This window comes from Lagenorhynchus albirostris, chromosome 2 (genome assembly GCF_949774975.1).
Source record: "Lagenorhynchus albirostris chromosome 2, mLagAlb1.1, whole genome shotgun sequence".
Taxonomy (NCBI): domain Eukaryota; kingdom Metazoa; phylum Chordata; class Mammalia; order Artiodactyla; family Delphinidae; genus Lagenorhynchus; species Lagenorhynchus albirostris.
The window spans coordinates 44,404,253-44,430,802 of NC_083096.1; the positions used below are offsets into that span (position 1 = coordinate 44,404,253).

At 36.1% G+C, this 26,550-nt stretch overlaps 1 protein-coding gene across 1 annotated transcript in view; it reads right to left on the reverse strand.

Moving 5' to 3' along the window:
• The window catches only part of HMCN1 (hemicentin 1), a 526,172-nt gene that overhangs the window by 209,913 nt on the left and 289,709 nt on the right, over nt 1–26,550 (reverse strand). The window contains exons 31-36 of the mRNA XM_060131555.1: nt 23,382–23,660; nt 22,585–22,866; nt 21,755–21,863; nt 20,550–20,719; nt 19,222–19,376; nt 15,366–15,489 (exon numbers count right to left, since the gene is read on the reverse strand). Of these exons, the coding sequence (XP_059987538.1) occupies nt 15,366–15,489; nt 19,222–19,376; nt 20,550–20,719; nt 21,755–21,863; nt 22,585–22,866; nt 23,382–23,660 (1,119 nt within the window). The remainder of the gene's footprint in view (nt 1–15,365; nt 15,490–19,221; nt 19,377–20,549; nt 20,720–21,754; nt 21,864–22,584; nt 22,867–23,381; nt 23,661–26,550) is intronic.

The following is a 26,550-nucleotide window of genomic DNA, read 5'->3' on the forward strand; positions in this document are numbered from 1 at the left end:
GTAGAGAAGTAAAAGAAAGCTAAAGGAGTATTTTTTTTAATTCCAATAAATCTGACTGGTCTGATGATGAATTGCCTTTACCAAGAAGTAATCTAACACATTTGAACTCTTTCAGGGAAGGACATGGGTATTCCTCAAAATATCTGACTTTACCTTAGTACAGTACTATTGTAAGCCATTTCAGAGGGATTAAAATCATTTTTTGTTTGTTTATTAGAGGTTTTTCTTTTGATATGAAAGTTACAATTAAATTGTTAGTAAAATAAAACAGAAAACTACATTTTCAACTTTAAATAATCACAGATAATGCTGCTCTATTTTTAATGTATTTATAAAGTAGGAATTCCGAAAGTCTAAGAGGCATAGTGTAAAAGTAATGACAACTTGGAACAGCAATGCCCTACATCTTCTCCTGTCTCAAGGAGTGTAGGAGGGATGCCAGGAGAAAAACAAAATTACAGGTAAACTAGAGATCTCACCTTACTTGGAAAAGATGCTACAGATATGTTAGCTTTAAGGTTTATATAAAAATACATTTTAAAGATTTGCTAAATTTAACTTATCCAATGCATGAGAGCCCCTGACCTCTGCCTCATATACAATTAAACAATTGATCCATTAATCTAGCAAAAACAGAGAAAGGGGAAAGGAGAAAAGGGAACAAGAAAAATTACGAGAACTAAACAAGATGGCAGAAATAAAATCAAATATATAAATCAAGAGCATAAATGTGAATTAGTTCATTTTCTTGGTCAATAGAGAAAGATTTAACACTATTTGAGGGTTAACAGTATTTTTTAAAATTAAAAAGCACAAGCAAAACAATTGCAAAAATATTGACAATAAAGAGCTGGACAAAGGTATACCAGAACAGCAAGTGTGATATCAATTTCTGACATACTGTTATACAAGACAAAAATAATGCTTTCTATTGACTGAACTGTTAACAATTCAGAAAGAATCCACTATAATGCTAATGCTTTATGCACTGAATAAAAAAGCAAAAATTGTTAAATAGCAGAGAAAATTTGAAAAACTGAAAAGTACTATATTTTAGTACACCTTTCTTAGAAATTGACTATGCAGTGAAACAAAACATAAAGTTACAAATAATTTGAGAACTAAAATTACCCATCCATACTGTATGTGTGTATATATATTACATATAATATACACATACACATATGTATTTGTGTATTTATGGTTAACAAAGAATACATATTATTTTCAAATGCCAACAGAATATTTTCAAAACAGACTATATATTAGGCCATAAAAAAGTCAATAAAGCATTTATAACCATAATTTAATAAAACCATAATAAAAAAACAGAACTCAGTAATACAATATAAAGCTCTCTACATGGAGAAAAAATTTATTAAAAAGGAAATCAAGACAGAAGTATAGAAGTAGAAAAAATAAATTAGAATGAGATTGATTAAAAACTAAAATCTATGGAATGTCACTAAACAGTAAGTACTCAAAAAAAATCTTAAAGCCCTAATTAATATATTAAAAACTAAGAAATAATGAAAGTAAATGTTCCAATCATTCAACTCAGATTCCAGAAAAAGACCAATAAAATAAGCCAAAGAAGTCAGGAATAAAGAAATAATAAAAATAAAAGCAGAAGACTACACCAAAGAAAACAAACAAGTAAAAGAAATAACAAAAGAAGACAATAAAACTCAAAGCTGCTTTCTGACAAGTTTAAAATAAAGTCTGTCCTCAAAAGTAGATGTTCTTGTGAGTCATATTTATTTTCTTGGAAGTTGTTCCTAAAGACAAAGCCTAGACTCCACCCCTCCTTCATACCTGTAGTTCCTTTGTATCCATCTAATGCAATGTATTAACCCCTCCTGCTTGAAATGCCTAGAATGTTTCTGTTTTCTGCACTAAATTCTGATTTATGATATGGTATTTAAGAACAAAAGACCTTTAAATATGGCTATCTGACTTTTCCAACTGGAAAGGAAAAATAATTAGTCCATGGCACCTTCTTTCAAAACAGTTATTTAAATACTAACTTGAAGCCTTCTGGACTAAAGTGATCACTGAAGGCTTTGACAGACTATGTAGCAGCTGCAATAAAACAACATGGTAAGAATAAGAAATAAAAGAGCTGTGGAGTGGGCTGGCTATTTTTCATTCCACTAAAGGACTGAAAGAAAAAAAGATTAGATGTCAGCAAGAATGGCAGAGTAAAGACTGAAAATACATGCCTCCATTAAAAAACAAAAAAGAACACTGGAAAAATTATCAAAACCAACTTTTTCACAACTCTGGAAATTAAACAAAGGCTTGCAATAATTAAAGAAGTGATTATTCAAGAAAAACAGCAAAATCTAATTAAGAACAGCGAGGTTTATGACATTTTATCTCACTCTATTCCCATCACTCTCTCCCTACCTCAGCAGTAAGGTTGAAAGCAAAGAGCTCTGCAACCACAGTGAAAAAAGCAGCCAAGTAGAAACTGGATAGTAGAATGCGTTTGGGTTCCTGGAAGGAGCTTCAAGAGGGCCGAGGAGTAGGACGTGGAGATCAACTTCCTCCTCACAAATACATCAAAAATACACCTACATGTGGACTAACTCCTACAGAACACTTCCTGAACGCTGGCAGAAGCCCTCAGACTTCCCAAAAGGCAAGACTCACCACATACATGGCTGTGTGGCTGACAGTCTTGGTGCTCCAGCTGGGTGTCAGGCCTGAGCCTCTAAGGTGGGAGAGCTGAGTTCAGGACATTGGACCACCAGAGACCTCCCAGCCCCACATAATATATCAGCGAGAGGTCTTCCAGAGATCTCCGTCTCAATGCTAAGACCCAGCTCCACTCAATGACCAGCAAGCTCCAGTGCTGGACACCCTATGCCAAACAACTAGCAAGACAGGAACACAACCCCAGCCATTAGCAGACAGGCTGCCTAAAATCATAATAAGCTCACAGACACCCCAAAACACACCACTGGATGCGGTCCTACTCACGAGAAAGATAAGATCCAGCCTCATCCAACAGAACACAAGAACCAATCCCCTCCACCAAGGAAGCCTACAAAACGTGCCAAACCAACGTTATCCACGGGGGACAGACACCAAAAACAAAGAGGAACTAGGACCCTGCAGCCTGCGAAAAGGAGACCACAAACACAGTAAGTTAAGCAAAATGAGAAGACAGAGAAATAAGCAGCAGGTAAAGGAGCAAGGTAAAAACCCACTAGTCCAAACAAATGAAGAGGAAATAGGCAGTCTACCTGAAAAAGAATTCAGAGTAATGATAGTAAACATGATCCAAAATCTTGGAAATAGAATGGAGATAAGACAAGAAACGTTTAACAAGGACCTAGAAGAATAAAGAGCAAACAAACAATAATGAACACCACAATAAATGAAATTTAAAATTCTCTAGAAGGAATCAATAGCAGAACAACTGAGGCAGAAGAACAGATAAGTAACCTGGAAGATAAAATAGAGGAAATACCTACTGCAGAGCAGAATAAAGAAAAAACAATGAAAAGAACTGAGGACAGGCTCAGAGACCTCTGGGACAACATTAAACACACCAACGTTCGAATTATAGGGGTTTGAGAAGAAGAAGAGAAAAAGAAAAGGACTGAGAAAATATTTGAAGAGATTATAGTTGAAAAATTCCCTAACATGGGAAAGGAAATAGTTAATCAAGTCCAGGAAGCACAGAGAGTCCCATACAGGATAAATCTAAGGAGAAACACGCCAAGACACATATTAATCAAACTAATAAAAATTAAATACAAAGAAAAAATATTAAAAGCAGAAAGGGAAAAGCAACAAATAATATACGAGGGAATCCCCATAAGGTTAACAGCTGATCTTTCAGCAGAAACGCTGAAAGCCAGAAGGGAGTGGCAGGACATATTTAAAGTGATGAAAGGGAAAAACCTACAACCAAGATTACTCTACCCAGCAAGGATCTCATTCAGATTTGATGGAGAAATTAAAACCTCTACAGACAAGCAAAAGCTAAGAGAATTCAGCACCACCAAACCAGCTATACAACACATGCTAAATGAACTTCTCTAGGCAGGAAACACAAGAGAAGGAAAAGACCTATAAAAACAAACCCAAAACAATTAAGAAAATGGTAATAGGAACATACATATCAATAATTACCATAAATGTAAATGGATTAAATGCTCCAACCAAAAGACAAAGACTGGCTGAATGGATACAAAAACAAAACATGTATATATGTTGTCTACAAGAGACCCACTTCAGACCTAGGGACACATAGAGACTGAAAGGGAGGGGATGGAAAAAGATATTCCATGCAAAAGGAAATCAAAAGAAAGCTGGAGTAGCAATTCTCATACCAGACAATACACTTTAAAAATAAAGACTATTACAAGAGACAAAGAAGGACACTACATAATGATCAAGGGATCAATCCAAGAAGAAGATATAACAATTGTAAATATTTATGCACCCAACATAGGAGCACCTCAGTACATAAGGCAAATGCTAACAGCCATAAAAGGGGAAATCGACAGTAACACAATAATAGTAGGGGAATTTAACACCACACTTTCACCAATGGACAGATCATCCAAAATGAAAATAAATAAGGAAACACAAGCTTTAAATGACACATTAAACAAGATTGACTTAATTGATATTTATAGGACATTCCATCCAAAAACAACTGAATACACTTTCTTCTCAAGTGCTCATGGAACATTCCCCAGGATAGATCATATCTTGGGTCACAAATCAAGCCTTGGTAAATTTAAGAAAATTGAAATCATATTAATTATCTTTACTGACCAAAATGCTATGAGAGTAAATACCAATTACAGGAAAAAACTGTATAAAATACAAACATAAGGAGGCTAAAGAATGTGCTCCTAAATAACAAAGAGATCACTGAAGAAATCAAAAAATACATAGAAACCAATGACAATGAAAACACAATGACCCAAAACCTATGGGATGCAGCAAAAGAAGTTCTAAGAGGGAACTTTATAGCAATACAATCCTACCACAAGAAACAAGAAAAATCTCAAATAAACAACCTAACTTTACACCTAAAGCAATTAAAGAAAGAAGAACAGAAAAACCCCAAAGTTAGCAGAAGGAAAGAAATCATAAAGATCAGATCAGAAATAAATGAAAAAGAAAAGGAAATGATAGCAAAGATCAATAAAACTAAAAGCTGGTTCTTTGAGAAGATAAACAAAACTGATAAACCATTAGCTAGACTCACCAAAAGGAAAAGGGAGAAAACTCAAATCAACAGAATTAGAAATGAAAAAGAAGTAACAACTGACACTGCAGAAACACAAAGGAACATGAGAGGTTACTACAGCAACTATATGCCAATAAAATGGACAACCTGGAAGAAAGGGACACATTCTTAGAAAAGCGCAACCTTCCAAGATTGAACTAGGAAGAAACAGAAAATATAAACAGACCAATCACAGCACAGAAATTGAGAGTGTGATTAACAATCTTCCAACAAACAGAAGTCCAGAACCAGATGGCTTCACAGGCAAATTCTATCAAACATTTAGAGAAGAGCTAACACTCATCCTTCTCAAACTCTTCCAAAATATAGCAGAGGGAGGAACACTCCCAACCTCATTCTACAAGGCCACCATCACCCTGACACCAAAACTAAAGATGTCACAAAAAAAGAAAACTACAGGCCAATATCACTGATGAAGATAGATGAAAAAATCCTCAACAAAATACTAGCAAACAGAATCCAACAGCATATTAAAAGGATCAAATACCATGATCAAATGGGGTTTATTCCAGGAATGCAAGGATTCTTCAATATACGCACATCAATGTGATATACCATATTAACACACTGAAGGAAAAAAAACCATATGATCATCTCAATAGGTGCAGAAAAAGCTTTTGACAAAATTCAATATCCATTTATGATAAAAACTCTCCAAAAAGTAGGCACAGAGAGAACTTACCACAACATAATAAAGGCCATACATGACAAACCCACAGCCAACATCATTCTCGATGGTGAAAAACTGAAACCATTTCCTCTTAAATCAGGAGCAAGACAATAATGCCCACTCTCACCACTATTATTCAACATAGTTTTGGAAGTTTTAGCCACAGCAATCAGAGCAGAAAAGGAAATAAATGAATCCAAATCAGAAAAGAAGAAGTAAAGCTGTCACTGTTTGCAGAAGACATGATACTTTACATAGAGAATCCTAAAGATGCTACCAAAAAACTACTAGAGCTAATCAATGAATTTGGTAAAGTTACAGGATACAAAATTAATGCACAGAAATCTCTGGCATTCCTGAACACTAATGATGAAAAATCTGAAAAAGAAATTAAGGAAACACTCCCATTTACCATTTCGACAAAAAGAATAAAATACCTAGGTATAAACCTACCTAAGGAGACAAAAGACCTGTATGCAGAAAACCATAAGACAGTGATGAAAGAAATTAAAGGTGATACAAACAGATGGAGAGATATAACATGTTCTTGGATTGGAAGACACAATATTGTGAAAATGATTATACTACCCAAAGCAATCTACAGATTCAGTGAAATCTCTATCAAACTACCAATGGCATTTTTCATAGAATGAGAACAAAAAATTTCACAATTTGTATGGAAACACAGAAGACCCTAAATAGCCACAGCAATCTTGAGAAAGAAAAATGGAGCTGGAGGAATCAGGCTTCCTGACTTCAGACTATACTAAGCTACAGTAATCCAGACAATAAGGTACAGACACAAAAACAGAAATATAGATCAATGGAACTGGACAGAAAGCCCAGAGATAAACCCATGCACCTATGGTCAATTAATGTATGACAAAGGAGGCAAAGATATACAATGGAGAAAAGACAGCCTCTTCAATGAGTAGTGCTGGGAAAACTGGGCAGCTACACGTAAAAGAATGAAATTAGAACACTCCCTAACACCACACACAAAAATATACTCAAAATGGATTAAAGATCTAAAATGTAAGACCAGATATGATAAAACTCTCAGAGGAAAACATAGGAAAAACACACTTTGACATCAACCACAGCAAGATCTTTTTTGACCCACCTCCTAGAGTAACTGAAATAAAAGCAAAAATAAACAAATGGCACCTAATGAAAGTTAAAAGCTTTTGCACAGCAAAGGAAACTAGAAACAAGATGAAAAGACAACCCTCAGAATGGGAGAAAATATTTGCAAATGAGTCAACAGACAAAGGATTAATCTCCAAAATACATAAACAGCTCATGCAGCTCAATATTAAAAAAACAAATAACCCAATCCAAAAATGGGCATAAGACCTAAATAGACATTTCTCCAAAGGAAACATACAGATGGCCAAGAGGCACATGAAAAGCTGCTCAACATCACTAATTATTAGAGAAATGCAAATCAAAAGTACAGTGAGGGATCACCTCACACTGGTTAGAATGGGCATCATCAGAAAATCTACAAACAAAAATTGCTGGACAGGTTGTGGAGAAAAGGAAACCCTCTTACACTGTTAGAGGGAATGTAAATTGATACAGCTACTATGGAAAACAGTATGGACTTCCCTTGAAAAACTAAAAATGGAATTACCATGTGACCCAGCAATCCCACTACTGGGCATATACCCAAAGAAAGCTATAATTCAAAAAGACACATGAACCCCAATGTTCACTGCAGCACTATTTACAATAGCCAGGTCATGGCAGCAACCTAAATGCCCATCGACAGACAAATGGATAAAGAAGATGTGGTACATATATACAATGGGATATTACTCAGCCATAAAGAGGAACGAAATTGGGTCATTTGTAGAGATGTGGATGGACCCAGAGAGTGTCATACAGAGTGAAGTAAGTCAGATAAAGAAAAACAAATATCATATATTAATGCATATACATGGAATCTAAAAAGAAGTTACAGATGAACCGGATTATAAAGCAGAAATAGAGACACAGATGTAGGGAACAAACTTATGGACACCAAGGAGTGAAAGCAGGGATGGGTGGTGGGATAAGTTGGGCAATTGCATTTGACATATATACACTAATATGTATAAAATAGATAACTAATAAGAACCTGCCATATAAGAAATAAAGAAATAAAATAAAACTCAAAAAAAAAAAAAAAGAGCATGGGTAGGGACTTCCCTGGTAGCACAGTGGTTAAGAATCCGCCTGTCAATTCAGGGGACACAGGTTTGAGCCCTGGTCCAGGAAGATCCCGCATGCCGCAGAGCAACTAAGCCCGTGAGCCACAACTACTAAGCCTGCACTCTGGAACCCACGAGCCACAACTACGGAGCCTGAGTGCCACAACTACTGAAGCCCGCGCACCTATAACCTGTGCTCTGCAACAACAGAAGCCACTGCAACGAGAAGCCCGTGCACCGCAATGAAGAGTAGCCCCTGTTCACCACACCTAGATAAAGCTCACACGCAGCAACTAAGACCCAACACAGCCAAAATAAATAAATAAATAAATAAATAAATTACTTTTAAAAAAGAGCACTGGTAGAGGTAACTAATGGTAAAGACAGTAAAACTATATATTTTGCATATAATATTTTTTTCTCCCCTCTGAATTGAAATACAATAGCATAAAGCAATTATAAATATGTATTGATAGGCACATGATGAGTAAAGGTGTAACTTTTAAAGGAGGGGAAAGGGAAGGGACCTATATAGTAGCAAAGTTTTTTATGCTATTGAAATTAAATTAGTATTAATCCAAATTATAACATTATTAATTAAGACGCTAATTGTAATACTCAGGGCAACCACTAAAAATGAACTCAAAAATATAGTAAAAAAAGAAAATATCTAACACAAAAAGGTAGTAATGGAGGAACATAAAAACAAAAATGACATAATACATATAAAAACACATATAAATGGTAGACATAAATCCTGTCATCTCAGTAATTACGTTAAATGTAAATGTATTAAAACACTCTAAGCAAAAGGCAGAAGAGACTAGCAGAATGGATTTAAGAAGCAATACGACAATAAAAACACGACCTGACTATATGTTGTCTACAAGTGACAAACTTTAAATTCAAAGACACAAATAGGTTGAAAGTAAAAGGATGGAAAAGATATACCATGCAAACAGTAACCAAATAAGAATGAAGACTCTATACCAATATCAAACAAAGTAGATTTTGAAAGAAAAACTGTCACTAGCAACAAAGTAGGACATTTTAAAATGATACAAAATATCAATTTATCAAAAAACATGAGAAAACAACAGAGTCTCATATATTCACAAAACAACAGAGTCTCAAGATACATGGAAATAAACTATGCAGAATCAAAGGGAGAAAGACAATTCAACAATAAAACCTGGAGATATCAATATTCCACTTGCAATAATGAATAGAACAATTAGACAAAAATCAACAAGAAAATAGAAAACAGTATGACGTTTCCTCAGAAAATTAAAAATAGAACTACCATATGATCCAGCAATCCCATTTCTGGTTATATATCTGAAGGAAGTAAAATCAGTATCTCAAAGACATATCTGCACTCCTATGTTCATTGTAGCATTATTCACCATAGTTAAGACATGGAAACAACCTAAATGTCCGTAGACAGACGAAAGGATAATGAAGATGTTACCTTTCTTCCTCTCTCTCTGTCCCCCTCTCATGTGTGTGTGTGTGTGTATTATATGTATTATCATACAACATATACATATGATGTATGTTGTATATATACATATATATGGTGTGTGTATACACACACACACACACACACACACACATAATGGAATATTTTTCAGCCATGAGAAAGTAGGAAATTCTGCCGCTTGAAGCAACCTGAGAGAATCTATAGGACATTTTGCTAAGTGAAATAAGCCAGATAGAGAAAGACAAATACTATATGATCTCTTATATGTGGAATTTAAAAAGAGTTGAACCCACAGAAACTGGTGGAATGGTGATTACCAGGGGCTGCGGGGTGGGGGAAATGGGGAGTTGCTGGTCAAAGGATACAAGCCTTCATCTATAAGATGAATAAGTTCTGGGAATCTAAAGTACAGCTTGGTGACTATTCTATTACTAATACTGTATTGCTAAGAGAGTAGATATTAAGTGTTCTCACTACACACTCACAAAAATGGTAACTATGTGAAGTGATGGATGTGTTAATTAACCTGATTGTAGTAATCATTTCACAAAGTATACATGTATCAAATCATCACATTCTATACTTTAAACATATACAGTTTTGTTTATCAATTATATCTCAATAAAGCTGGGAGACAAAAAGGAATAAAAAAGACAGAGTGGTACTGGCATAAGGATACACACTTAGGCAATGGAATAGAATTGAGATTAGAGAAACATACCCTTACATCTACAGTCAAATGATTTTCAAAAAGACTGCCAAGCCATTCAATGGGGAAAGATTAGTCTTTTCTATAAATGGTGCTCGTTCATTTTTAGGTTAAAAAGTAAATACAAATATAAATGCTATTATTCCCTTCTAGCGTTAAAGAGATGGTCTTGGAAATCTGAATTTAGGTGAATGCTGTTCTAGAAGAATAATTAGTAAGGTAATAATATCTTATGTTAACAGTAAGAAGATGTCTGCATACTCCAAGCAGAAGATTGAATTCCATTCAACTTACCTAGTTTTTTCCTTTTTTCTAAAAGTTCTAGGCGTATATCATGCCAAAAACAAAATACCTTCTTCTGGACATATTGTGGGTCTAAATTTTGCCTATTATTTTAATCATTCAGAGGCATAAATTCATTTTTTCAAACTCTGGTTAAACTTGAATTAATACACAACTGATCTAAAAGTGATTTGGGTGAGATAATACACCTTAACCACCAAAATTATAATCTAGTAAATAATAAATTCATCTATACCGAGAAAATAGTATAGTAGCGCCCAGAACTGAAGTTATCCTTTAAAAAAGAAAAAAAGTTCCCTATAATATTCTCAAGTCTCCTTTAAGCCACAAGTGAGCTATTAAGCAAATCACAGAAATGATATAGAAACCTTTTTTTAAGTGGGTGTTAGCAGATGTTAGCCAAGCAAATACTTTAAAATAATAAAATTAAATTAAGGGTGCTCTACTAATGTTTTAACCAGACAGCTAATACAGACTCAAGATGGTTCCTGGCCAACAGTAAAGACAGCAGGACTTTAGACATATTTGTTAAGATGTTGGTACAGTGAGAAGTGCCAGAAGCCAAATATGTGTTTGGCTGAAACAGTCATTAAGCTACTACTTACAGATGATGACTAGAAACCAGACACCAGGCTAAATTTTTCATGTCTAGTCTTGCATTTAGTCCTCAGAACAACTTCCCTGATTATGGTATTATCTTCATCCTTCCCATTTTACAGATGAGAAAATGGGGCTTTTAAAAAGTTAACCTCTAAGCCCACTGTCCTCCAGATACTTCAGGGTATAGGAGCCTAAATCCAGAGCTTTTAACCACAACATTCTACTTCTGGGCACTTCACTTGGTTGCTTTTAGCTAGGAAATAATTAAGTGCAGATGAAATGAATGCTTGAGCCATTAGACCCCAAATAATCATTTGTTTGTGGAAACATCTGTCTCACTTGGCAAATATCTGAGGTTTAAATATAATTTCATAGTTTGGTCTAGAGAATTAGAACTTCCAGAATTATGAAACTTTGATCATCAAAAGGACCACCTACTGAGAGCCTCAGCCTTTTATACTTGACAGAACTCCGCCTGGAAGACACAGGGGATCATGAGACTATTCCCCTTCTCATGATCATGACTTCATCTTCTAGTCCAGGAGACCATGCACCCTTACTCCACCTTTCGGAAACACTTTTTTCCATGTTTGAGAAGAATGGAAGCTTCTACAATCTTTTTTATAGGAAAGCAAAATACTAAACAATCTGAAAGCTGAGTTTCTTTGATTAAATAAATTGATAAATGAACTAAATTAAATAAGAGTTGCTTCCCTATAGATTTCTCACTGTCCCTCAATATATAGCACCAGAATTAGATACAACACTTTGGAAGCATTCAGAGAGCAAGAATATAAGAGGGCTACTATAAGCTTCTATTACTGACTTCTAAGGTTGATTAGCTTTATTATGAAATTGAATGATCAAATCTACAGTAATTGAAGAGAGCCATTAATACCTCAAGTATTTCAATGTGTGGTATCTTTAAGCCATTCTATCTCTATTCTTATGCAATTTTTCACGTCAGGTTAACTTGTCATTTTAACCTCTGAGGTCTTTTTGAAATCTATCAACCCTTAGAAATTCCTACACCTTGTTTAACAACTCCAGTTCTCACCGAAATTATTAATACAAGTATTGAAGAGGACAGAATCAAGTTTGGAGCCATTTTCATCCAACGTGACACTGCCATCATGAGTGCCAAGATGATACACCAACTTTCTGTTCAGATTCCTATCACATGCTCTTAGCCAACTACTTCCTCCAAGTTGACCATTATCTGTATTAGATTAGGAATTCACTTCATCATTTATTCTCCCTTCAGGTTGATGAAATGGTATCCAGACAAGTCAAGGTTGTATTAGATGAAACATTTTCAGCTACTAATATATCTTACCTCTATCCTATTGGTGATTTGTATGAAGAAGATTGTTTTATATTCTCCATCTAATTTGGTAGTTTTTTTTGGGGGGGGCATAGTTGCTTTACAATGTTGTGTTAGTTTCTGCTGTACAGCAAAGCAAATCAGTTATATGTATACACATATCCCCTCTTTTTTGGACCCATAAACAAGGTGAAAAGACAACCCTCAGAATGGGAGAAAATATTTGCAAATGAAGCAACTGACAAGGGATTAATCTCCAAAATGTACAAACAGCTCATGCAACTCAATATCAAAAAAACAAACAACCCAATCAAAAAATGGGTGGAAGACCTAAATAGACATTTCTCCAAGGAAGACATACAGATGGCCAAGAGGCACACGAAAAGATGCTCAACATCACTAATTATTAGAGAAATGCAAATCAAAACTACAACGAGGTATCACCTCACACCGGTCAGAATGGCCATCATCAAAAAATCTACAAACAGTAAATGCTGGAGAGGGTGTGGAGAAAAGGGAACCTTCCTACACTGTTGGTGGGAATGTAAATTGATACAGCTACTATGGAGAACAGTATGGAGGTTCCTTAAAATACTAAAAGTAGAACTACCATATGACCCAGCAATCCCACTGCTGGGCATATACCCTGAGAAAACCATAACAAAACCTTACAATGACTAACCTTCTATTTCTCTTTCTTTTCACATTAACTCAGACATCTTCTAGCCTGCATCCCCTGTCCCTGATGATTTTCCATGTCAGTATGTACACTAATTGCATCTCCTGCTAACATACATTGTGTTACCATATTCAGACAGCGTATTTATAGACTTGTGTTTTCTTAGGTAGTGAATCTGTTTATTCTTTTCTGTTGTTGCTAGGTAGTTGATGGGATACTTGATTTCTTTTATGGATTCTAGTTTTCAGTCATTCTTGACTACACTGGCAAGTCTCTAGGCCAGTCTTTACAGTCTGAGTCAACGTACCTCCACGTAATGGCACAGACTACTTGCATCAGAGATGCTGTTTCAGGAGATGTGGGAATGGGCCCAGGAAGCTGTACTTTTAACAAGCAATACCTATGATTTTTATGAACACAAGTTGGAGAGCCTCAAACACTGAAGTTTGGTTCTTCCCAGTTCTGGAGACATATATTCTGTTCTTCATTACAGAGTCTTCATTTAAGTAATTTAAACCAGTCTAGAGAACAAAACCAAATCTTTCTTTTTGATAACTCCTGAAAGAGTAAAAGTGGGAAATATTTTACGTCTAATACCTCTAGACCTCAAAAGCACTCTGCAAGTCAGATACTCAGAGAGGTTAAATCGTTCCCTCAAGGTTACGCAGATCATGTTTAGCATAGAATTTAAACTAAAGTCGGCATGACTCCAGTGCCTGAGATGACTACAACACATCATGCTATCCCACTCAACTATTTCCTTTAGCCAACAATGGAGATCAGATAAGGATTGAAGCTGTTGGAAGGGAGGGAACAAATAGCCTGTATAAGGAGGAGAGAAGGAGACTCAGAGCAGAAAAACGGGGAAGGAGAACAAGCCCACCCCCAGCACACTCTTAGATGGAAGTGGAGGTCTGAGTATATGCTGGAGACAGCTGCCAAAGAACACTAGAAAGATATACAAGGCCCTATGAGGAACAAGGTAAATTCAAGGCAACTTACGGGAGAGCAGGGTCAGCCTGTCCCCCAACCCTCAATTATAGTGAGACCGTTCCAAGATGGTTACACTCAGATATTGGTCTTTAGGTTAATTATTCAATGAAAAAATAAAGGTCCTCTTAAGGAACACGGTTTGTGTGTATGACATCCATAAGTTAGGTGTTCATACTGGAAGAACCGGGGAAAGAATAAGCTGGTTTATTGGAAACGTTTAGAGAACTGATGATATAAATCTTTTAACTGGGTGATTTAAATAAAAGAAAATATGTAAAGAAACAGATTAGAATTCCACGTTCAAACTAAATTTTTTCATTCACTTACTATTTACTGTTTCATAAATATTTATTGACTGCCTGCTATATACCTGGAATTAAACTAAGTGCTGGAGTGTTCTTCTAGGTTAAGATTGCTCAGAAAATGTAGAGTAAATATATGAATGAATGGATGGACAGAATGAATGAATGAATAAAAGTTTAACAAGCAATCACGTGAATTAGAGAAAATGAACAACATGTACAATGAGAGCTTGGCTAGCTCTCTGCAAATATCCTTGGCTGAGTTAGGAAAGCTCAAGCCTACAATTCTTGGCCCTTTCTGATGAGCCTCTAGAGATGTGAAGTCTTACACTCAAGGTCAGGTAATGTTTCAAGTTTACCTGTGAAGCTACAGTATTCATGAAGTGTTCCACAGCCAACCCGACTTTTTATTAAAGCACATGAGAGAAGATCCTGAGTCAAGAATAGCTTCTACTCACAAAATCCATCTTATAGGCAAGCAGGATAATCACAGACAACGCTAAGGAAAAACCCTGCAACTTCTGGTTTTTTTTTTTCAACAGACGTTATCTGTACAAAGTTATCAGTTGACAGAATTCAAATAATTAAAACACAGGGTAGTGCATTTATTTACTTATGAGCTCCAGCACTTCCTGTTTGACAACCTGAAAACTGAAGATCTTAATATGAGCAATTATAATGAAAATAATGTAAAAAAAACTATATACTTTTTTTATACAGATTAAAATAAACACTTGCTTCTTCTATACTACAATTCAATAAAAATGGGCCCACTGTGTTTTAAAAAAGCCACAGAAATACTCTTGTTAAGACGTGAAGATGCCATTACCATGCACATGCAGTTGAATGTGCTGTTGTGTTTCTCCAGCTGCATTGGTAGCCACACATGTGTATCTGCCAGCATCTTCCATGAGGGCTTTGGCAATTTGTAGAACTCGACCAGAAGACTGTATCTAATTGGGATCAGAAAGTATGGCAGCATTTTGTACTTTATACTTGGACTTGAAAACATCTGCTGAATAGACAAACTCATTTAAATTTATAATATCTAGTTATATTTTTATGCCAGTATCTTAATTATCTTTTGATAGATTAGAGCCAGATCACTTCATCATGCACAAGAAAATAGACTATTTTGATTGAAAAGCTTTTCTTAGTCATTGGAAAACACAAAACAGTATTACCTAAGGCAAGCCTGCTGGTACAGTCATAAAACTCCACTGAATAAAAGACTTTAGCACTGCAACTATGAGGTATGTGATGAAAATTTAAGCTATTTGAAAAAAACATGGTTACATTTATGTAACACTTCATAAATAGTTTTAAAACAATCTTTTTTGATTAAATGGTCATGGGGGCCAGAAAAACAATAAAAATTATAAAATATGAGTAATGGAAATGCAGATAAATTTCCTTGACTGGTTTTCCTTATTTCCCTCTTAAACGCATTACAGCTAGCCTCTACCATTTTGGAACTGGTGATTCAGTGGTTATTTTTTGAAAATGATTATTCAGAGGTTACCAGTTAACTTCTAATCACAGCATGTAGCAGCCTAGGCAGTGAGCTCATACTCTCCTTCACCATCTACAGCGTTTGGCGTTGTTGACTTCCTGCTCCTTCAGTCACTCTGCCCTCTGGGAGCTGAAGGTACAGCATTCCCTCAGTTCTCATTCTCTGACTTTCTTAGTAGATTACTTTATGGAATCTGCTTCCTCTCCCTGTTTCATAAACAGGAAACTTAGCTTTCTGATAGTTTTCATCCAAACCCATGGCTGTGATGAAGAATCCCATGCAGACTCCTAAATTTACAGCATTGGCCTCAACTTTTCTCCTGAGCTTCCAGCTATCTGCTGGACAGGTTAGCACATGAAATTGAACAATCCAAAACAAAGCTGTTTTCCTGTATTTCTAAACCAAATTCTCATTGCGTGTTTCCAATCTTGTTTAATGACATCAGTCATCTGGGTTTCAGAGCCCACTTTGACTCTCTTAGTAATTATACCACTCTGTGTTTCTCAGACCCCCTGTCTCCATTCTCACAGCCACTGTGGGATTATAATGGCTCCTTAATTTATATTCCAGTGTCTCCAACCTCCCGAACTGTTAATCTGCCTTGCATACTGTTGCCAGAATAATTTATCTAAAATGCAAATTTGATCCTTTTACCAGTCCCCCTTCAAAGCTCATTCATGGCTCCCCACTTCGCCCAGAATGAAATCCGAACTCAGCAAAGCCTTCCAGGCTTACCGCATTCTGACCCCATAAGATCTTCTCTCCATACACCCCCACATAAACTCCCACGTAACTTATTCTTCATCCATACTGTACTAAACACGTTAAGCAGCACATTCATATACTTATATTCACTTCTAGACTTTTGCATACGGCCTTTAAGTGCAGTAAATTTCTTAAGATTCTGAACTAGATCATTTTTTTTCTATTTCTTCTTACTCTTTATTCTGCCCTCGGATTAACTCATCTACGTCCATGCGTTTCAAATATGATCTGTGTGCCAATATCCCCAGCCAGAACTATCTTTTGAGCTCCAAGACCATATATTCAATGGTCTACCTGGCAACTCCACTAGTTTATTTCAAGGTCAACTCAACACCCAGAAGTCTAAAACTCAAATCACAGTTATTCCCCCTCAAACTTATCTTCCTCCAAAGTCTCCTTTCTCACTGGATGGCATCACTATTTATGTACTTGTGTAGATTAGCTTCCTACTAATTTTTCTTGATATTCTCCACTCCCTTACCTTTCATCAACAATCTATAATCAAGCCCTAATGATTTAACCAATAAATAACTCTCAAATATATCCATGTATCCTCACCTCTATGGCTAGCATGTGAGTCCAAATTTCTATCTTTTCTCTCCTAGACAAATGCAAATAAGTTCAATTGATTTCCACATATCTACTCTTGACTCCTTCAATTCATTCTCCAAACGGGCCTAGGTAACTACTGAAAATATAAGACTGATCATGTCACTCTTCTCTTAAAACTGTTCAAAAATTTCACACTGTGAAATTCGCAAAGTGAAAATAAAATCATTAACATTACTTAAATGCCTCCTACCTGTCCTCTGGTCTCCTCTAATACCATTTCTCCCTTGCTCTTGGTTCCCTAATCCAATGGCTTGCTTTCACGTTCTCAAGAGGTGTCATGCTCCCCTTTACTTTAGGTTGTTTGCCCATGCACATCTTCTCTGAAAGATTCTACTCACCTCTCTTCTATTAATTTGCCCACTTAACTCCATATGTTCTTCAGATCTCCGCTTAAAGACTTTCTCCATAAATTACCCTCCCTCACCCTGCTGGAGGAGGTCACTGAGAGGATGTGACCGCAGGGATGACCCGTGAGCTGGACTCAGGCATTTGGAGGCTCCTCATCCTCTCCCCATTTTTGGAATGTGCATTCCATCTTCTTTCCCAGTGCTAGAAACTGCCCAAGGACGCAGCCTTGAGATAGTAGTGTGACATTGAGACCATCTGGACAGGATATATGACTGAACCCAGTTAAGACCTCTATATAAACTTTTAAGATTTGGTGGGCACGTGAGGAGATCTACTCATCTTGCAGTCATCCAAGACAAGCCTGGTAAGTAAGTTCCCTTGCTTATTAAACCTGCCCCCTACCAATCTGGAGTGCTGTGCCTCTTTCTTAGATCTCTCTCTGCTCTCTCTGAAGAGGGGGCCGATTTCAGATGACACCCGGGAAGCTCCAGGGGTTGCAAACCAACACACGCTCAAAGGCTTTCCTCATTATCTGTTCTTATACCTCTCCATACTGTCTCCTAAAATTACTCATCACAGTTTGCAATTATACTTTTGTACGATTGTATGATAAATATCTGTCTCCCAGGTAAACAGTTGATTACCTGCTCTGTGTTAGAAGGCTACATATTAAATCTTTTGTTAGCGCAAATATGTGAGATTAGTTCCATTGAATTTGCAATAGGAATGATAAATGAACAGATATCCATCACTTCTGCCGGGAGAAGAACTTGGCACATCCCTTGTTACTGAAACCTACCTCAAGCAAAGCTCAAACCCACGTTAGTCAATTAACTTGATCTTAGTAGCAAAATCTATTAATTATTTTAATTGTATCATGTAGATTACTCAGGTTTGCAATCTACCTATCTATTAATTCAACAAATATGTACTGAGATATAGTTATATGCCCGGGACTATATTCAATATGAAAGATACACAAGTGAACTTATTCATAGAGACTGAGTCTCTGCCATCATGATGTTTATAAACTAAACTATGTTTTTCAAGAAACCATTTCACTTAGGTTTATGTATCAACAGATATAATTCTACCTTAATCCTGGTCAATGGTGAATATACTGAGGATACTCTGACTTACTTAGTACTGATGAACTATTCATCCATAAGATACTAGTTTTTAAATAATTAAAACAGGCATAAATTGAAATAATAAAAATACCAACCACTATGTTAAAATTAACATCATTGTTATTAGTCTTTAATTAATTCCATTTTTCAAATCAAAATATTAAGTTAAATTCTGAAAAATCCTAAGGAAAACACATATTGTTTTAGTACATTTCCTGCAAAATCTATCCAACAGGAAAATCTATAATTAAGAAAGGAGAATATGATAGCTCCATATATAGCTTTCTCATCTTGGACAAAATAATATTCATACTTACTTTGAGGTTTCCTTGGGCAGTGTTGACAGGTTGGCCATCTTTTAACCATGTAATGGATGGCTTTGGAATGCCATTGGCTATGCACTGCAAGGTGATGGGCTTATACCTTACTACAGCTCTCTCAGAAAGCCCTGAGGATTTGATTGTTGGAGGAACTAGATTTAAGAAAAAGAGAGGAGAAGAAAGGAAAGAAGGAAGAAAAAAGGAAGTGAGGGAGGGAGCGAAAACTATAATCAGTGGGATCAAACACTTAAAAGTCTATAACCAAGAACCTGAAACTTCAAAATTTAGAAAAGGGCAGAGGCCTATTTTAACAAACAGAATAATTTCATTCCATGCATTTCACTTATAACTTTTAGCAATTTTAGAGATTACTTATTTCTTAACTATGGGTCTCTAATTCTCCAGAGAATAAGTGAAGTGTATTTACAGCAACTGCAATCCACATGTATGTTTGGTTTACAACCTCTTGGTGTGTTTTCCCAATCTACTATGACATGCCCTTTCTCTAGAACTGCCTCATTAAATTGGGGTGGGTTTCCAGTACCCACATTTATACCACATGACTCTGTCCCCAGTAAGGCTGATTAAATCCAGGATAGTAACTTGATTTAAGCTGGGCCTGCCAGATTCCCTCCCTCAAGAATTGGAATTGAGACTGAGAAACAGCATTAGCTGTATTCCATCAAAATGCAGGAAAAAACCAGTCCGCCTGGGAATAATGAAGTTGATGTTCATAGAAACCTCTACTTGTGGCTTCCAAACACTCTCCAGTTTCTCATTCCAGTCCCTCCCTTCCCGAGGTCTGCTGGCAAGTGAGATACCTAATACCCTGGCAGAGGGTTGCTTCTGTCATTAGACTAATGGTTCTAACCCTATTGTGCCAGTTCCTTGAGTGCACTTATGTGCCCTGGATCCTGCATAACACCCTCAGCCTCCATTTCTGGAAATGACTTTATTCACACTCCCTCCTGTTTTGGCTGAATCTTTGAACACTCGTATCCCCCCTTTATTTGAAATTTGCTGCCTGCCTCTTCTATCTTCTTTGATCTCATTCCTCAGACCCTCACATTCTATGCAGAATATACCTCTTACCATTTAATTCGGTCTCAGTTCATTCACATGATACCTCTCGGTTAAATCTTCCGTGTTAGTAAAGTGCCTTAAAATTTTCCAATATCTAATTCAAATTTGATCCAAATTCTCACTCAAATTAGCACTACTTTCCACAACTCAAGATTTATCCAGATTACTGAGCTAAGTTCTGAATTAGATACTGAAACAATGCATAAATGAATTTTCAGTGAAATGCTCCTTCTTCAGCATACCATGAACAGTCACTTCAAATTCCTTCTTGTGGTCCCCAGCAGTGTTTGTTGCTACACACCGATAAAGGCCTGTGTCTGACACTTGAGCCTGGGCAATAACCAGTTTGTGTCCATTTAGTAAGATCTTGAATCCATCCCTTTCATCAATTAGCTGGCCATCCTTCAGCCACCTACAGAAATAAGGCAAAAAGAAGTCTGGAGACATATTTTAAATAACTATGTTCCTAACTATATCTTAAATAACTATGTTTCTAAAGCAATCTATCTATCTCGGAGGAACTACATTTATTCATATATTCAACTTATATACTTATATATATGTATGTATATGTGTATATGTGTATATATATATATGATACATTTATATATATGTATTCTCAATTATGTACTTGCCTAATTTCCCATCTGCTCACTCTAATAAAATAAACTGTAAATAGGGGAAAGAAAAAGGAAACCTAGTTTAACAAAGAAGCTGGCATATTATTGGAACCCAAGAACTATGTGTACAGTTCTTCATTCTTCTATTAATGCTGGGCTACAGAAAGAGGCAAATGTCCCTACATATCACTCACTTCAAATGCTTAAATAATATTAGCCAACAAAACACACATAATCTTAAAACATCTGTAAAATAAAATCCTAAAATCATATAGCATTATAATTTTTAATTTATTATGAATTATCACTTTCCATTTAGTTTTATAATCATGGGTGAACATATTTTAGCCCAAAAGTTAGCTGAGTATCTGTTCCTTTACATATCCCATAGCACTTTGGAAATGAAAGATAAGTATTGAAGAAATACTTTGTGAATGAAGGAATGAGAAAAAAGTATTGCTAATCATATATTCATGTTAACTTCCACTATTCCTTAATATGTCTGGCATACTGTTTTAAATTCCGTTGTTCATTTAACATTTCAGTGCTTCAGGAAGATCTGACAGATACTGCTTAATAGTCTGTCTCTATGAACTGAAAATGTAATTTTTAAGAGCATATAACGAAGTCTTCTAATTGAGATTTATGGGCCCTGTGAGTATCGGATAAAAGTTGCCTTGAATATAGAGTACGTCTTTTAAAAGAGGGATATAATTAGTATAATTTTATAAATCACTTTTGAATGACACAGAACCTCTTTCAAGATAGCTCTAAAACACTCAAATAAAGAAGTGGGAGATATTTAGAAGACATACCAAAACCCTTACATGATAGTTGGTGGAGGAGAGCCTGTCACTTGACAATCTAGCTCCAGTAAGTTATTAACCATCACAATGAAGTAAGACATTTCGTCTCCTCCTTCTATAGCTGGTGGCACTAGAAAACAGCAAGGATGTAACATACAAAGAAATGTTTACAAGAAAAAATATAGCATCACTTTAAGCAATACTAAGTTGCACTTAGAAGGCTGATAAGTATCATAGTCATTTGGTACATGAAGGAGACTTCAGAAATGTATTGTAAAATACCTTTTACAATACACATTTGCCACAATCAATAAATATACTTTCGACACACTGTGAATTTTTCTCAGTTAATCTAGCACTATGGGGCTGATGATGCCATCAAAACATAAAGTTGATTCATATTTTATGTTGCTTATTTTCATAAGAATAAGATAAGGGAACCTCAAAAATTGGGCCTGCATTGAAAGCCTTCAATTTATAAAGAAATAGAGATGTAAGGTTACAAGATGACTTTCCAAGTGCCACAGACTAAGTTTCCTATTGTTTAACACAGTGCTCATGACAAGAGACCATGCTGTCACTCACTACAATCAGATATTGTCACAAATGTAAAAAGGCATCTACCTACTTACAAAGTGTACCTATCAGGGCAAGTGGAAGATTTATGTGGGTTTTTAGATCTTGGGACTCTGGTGATCAATTCACCACTCAGTAATGTGTAGTCCAGAGTTGAACAGATCACTAAACCTTCTCTAAGATGGTTTTATTATTCCATGAACACAAAAGCATTTAATAAACTAGTCAGGTTTTGCTATGAATGTGAGAAGACAGGTGGCAGCATCCTCATTTACCTAGGACGTCAACTTCGTATTTGATTTCCTTTTCTCCTGCCACACTGGTAGCCACACATATATACTGTCCCCTATCGACTTCTAGGGCACCCATGATTTCCAGTTTCTTCCCATCAGCTTCTATGCGGATGTTGTTACTCGCTTTCACAGGTACACCGTCTTTCAACCAGGTGAGAACTGGAGGAGGGTTGCCAGCAGCTTTACATTCCAGTGTCAACGAATGAGCAATAACCACTTGCTTATTGAGAGGCGCAGCCAAGTCACCTTCAATCATTGGAGGAACTACGTAGAAAAGAGTAATATTTCAGGCAATTCTTTAAAATCCTCATGAAATAAAGGGGATTCTTTTCATTTTTAACTCACGTGGTTTGACTACAGAAACTACCTATATGTCCATCTCCCCCTAAGCTACCGAGGAAAGAATTTCTTGGTTCAGCTTATCTGCAATTAGTCTAAATACTGTCGGATACGCTATACTGTGTCTGGCTTAAAAAGGACAAATTGGAGAGAATGAGCTTAGTGCTAAGAACTACTTTACCTTCTCCGTAAAAATCAAATGGTCTAGATTCCCTAGTGCCATAGGCAGATGGTTGACTGAATGAATGGGCCACTTCTTGCTAACCTTAGCTTTTTAAAATATTTTTCCAAATCATGAGACAAATTCTTCTAATTCCAATGTATGCATATCGAAGACAACCCAACCCAACAGGGATTTATTAGTGAACAAATTGCATGTTGCCATATTAGAAAGCATAGGCAGAAAAGTACATAATTAAAACATATATTTTTTTCCTTACCATAGACATCCACATGGAAAGATTTTTCAGCAGTCCCAGCAACATTGGTTACTTGACACTTATATGTTGCTGAATCAGAGACCTGTGCTCGAGGGATATGAAGAAATTGTCCTTTATCAATATAAAGTGCTTGTGAGCTGGATATGATTGGTTGGCCGTCTTTATACCAAGTAATAGCAGGCATTGGAAGTCCCCGTGTTTCACATTCCAGTTTAATTATGCTGTTGATCAGTGCTGATATTTCTGTGGTGACATTCCCTCCTTTAATACTAGGTGGAACTACAAAGGATTTCAGAACAGAAACAAGTCTTCTAAGTTTTAGCATCTGCATCAAAGTCTCAAACGCTATAGATATTTAAATAATGCATTAAAGTAAATATGAATTAAAGACAACAGGAAGTCTGTGATTTACCTATTGATAATTAGTTGCGTGTTTTGTCAAAACAATCTTCATCACTGTCCTTTTGGGTTTCAGATTTCAGTAAAAGCAGAAAGTCAGTTTTCATTTCAGGGGTTCATTTAAGCCCAATAGATCATATTACAGTAACTAAGAAAGTCATGTTTAACAAACAAAGCAAAACAAAATAAATCCCACTTAAAGTAAATACAATAAGTTTGAAATGAGGCCAAGGGAGCAAAAATGTCAGATGAGGTACAACTGCATGCCCTTTCCCCAGGAAATACAAAAGGCCTAAGTGCTTTCAGATCCAGCTACTGGTAATAGCTGTGGAGTCTTTTAACTTTTGCTTCTTCTTACTTTTTTTTTTTTTTTTTTTTGGAACCGCCACAGAGAGTTCATTCACTCAATTATACTCATCTAATTGGCTACATGTGTATCTTTCATAATTCAGTAACCACATGTCTGGCCTCTCACACCACATGAGGACTCTGCTGCTGGAAAAACACCACCACTGACTCAAGCTCTGCTACATACTCTGAACACGATCATTCCAGGATTGTGCTATCACTGCAATAACTTAAAATAAATTAAATGGCATGTGCCTGAATTTGAGTGCTTTAATTTTTTAAAATAAACTTTTATTTTAGAAGAGAATGTTTTTCTTATGTTTGGACTAGGGTTATGGGTTTTGGAAGCACGATCACGGAGTACCATTCTCATCAGTCATATCAAGGGTACACACTATCAACACAGCTTATCACTGATGATGTTGACCTTGACCACCTGGTTGAGGTAGATTTTGCTAGGTTCCTCCACTGTAAAGTTACTCTCTTTTGCCCTTTTGAAAAGAATCACTCTTCCCAGCCCATATATATGAGGGGGAGAGCTATTCTACTTCCTTGAGAGGGGAATACCTACATAATTTATCATCTGGAATTCTTCTGTATGAGAGATTAGTCTCTCTTCCCCAATTTATTTCTTTATATCAATATGCACTCATGGAGATTCATTTTATACTTTGGGTATAATCCAATACTACATTATTTATTTTATTGTTCAAATTGTTCCAGTTATGGCCTTTGGGAGCTATTCCAACCGGCCCTATGTCCCTTTGACATACTCACATCATATTATTTTAGTATTTTCTTATTTTCTGGCCCTACTACATGCTCCAGGCTCATCTTTATACTCTCTGCCCCAGCCTTAGAATTAACTATTTCTCCTAGAAGCTCTGGTTCTTTTTAATGGAAAAGAATATTAGAAAACAGTATCTAGATCTGAGTGGAATTCCTTAATGTTTTCTGATAATTGTTCTTAGAACTAGTTCACAGTGACAAACATTGATATACATATTTTTTTCCTCACACATAAATGAAGGCAAGATCTACTATATAGGCATACTTCCTTTTACTGTGCTTTGCCGACACTGTATTTTTCACAAACTGAAGGTCTGTGGCAGGTCTGCACTGAGCAAGTCTATTGGCACTATTTTCCAACAGCATTGGCTCACCTCCTGTCTTTGTCACATTTTGGTATTTCTATCAATATTTCAAACTTTTTCATTATTATTATATTTGTTGTGGAGATCTATGATCAGAGATTTTATTTTATTTTTTTTTAGTGATCATGCTGGATTCTTTAATAAAAATATATCTTTTTTAAACATCTTTATTGGAGTATAATTGCTGTACAATAGTGTGTTAGTTTCTGCTTTATAACAAAGGAAACCAGCTATACATATACATATATCCCCATATCTCTTCCATCTTATGTCTCCCTCCCTCCCACCCTCCCTATCCCACCCCTCTAGGTGGTCACAAAGCACCGAGCTGATCTCCCTGTGCTATGCAGCTGCTTCCCACTAGCTATCTATTTTACATTTGGTAGTGTATATATGTCCATGCCATTCTCTCACTTTGTCTCAGCTTACCCTTCCCCCTGCCCGTGTCCTCAAGTCCATTCTCTGGGAGGTCTGTGTCTTTATTCCCATCTTGCCCCTAGGTTCTTCATCACCTTTTTTTTTTTCAGATTCCATATATATGTGTTAGCATACAGTATTTGTTTTTCTCTTTCTGACTTACTTCACTCTGTATGACAGACTCTAGGTCCATCCACCTCACCACAAATTACTCAATTTTGTTTCTTTTTATGGCTGAGTAATATTCCATTGTATATATGTGCCACATCCTATGTACATTCATCTGTTGATGGGCACTTAGGTTGCTTCCATGTTCTGGCTATTGTAAATAGAGCTGCAATGAACATATTGGTACATGACTCTTTTTGAATTATGGTTTTCTCAGGCTATATGCCCAGTAGTGGGATTGCTGGGTCATATGGTAGTTCTATTTTTAGTACTTTAAGGAACCTCCATACTGTTCTCCATAGTGGCTGTATCAATTTACATTCCCACCAACAGTGCAAGAGGGTTCCCTTTTCTCCACACCCTCTCCAGCGTTTATTGTTTCTAGATTTTTTGATGATGGCCATTCTGACTGGTGTGAGATGATATCTCATTGTAGTTTTGATCTGCATTTCTCTAATGATTAATGATGCTGAGCATTCTTTCATGTGTTTGTTGGCAATCTGTATATCTGATCAGAGATTTTAATGTTACTACTATGACTTGCTAAAGGCTCAGATGATGGTTAGTATTTTTTAGCGATAAAGTCTTTTTAAATTAAGATGTGTACTTTTTTTAGACATAATGCTTTTGTACATTTAATAGACTATGGTATAGTGTAAACATAACTTTTATTTGCACTGGGA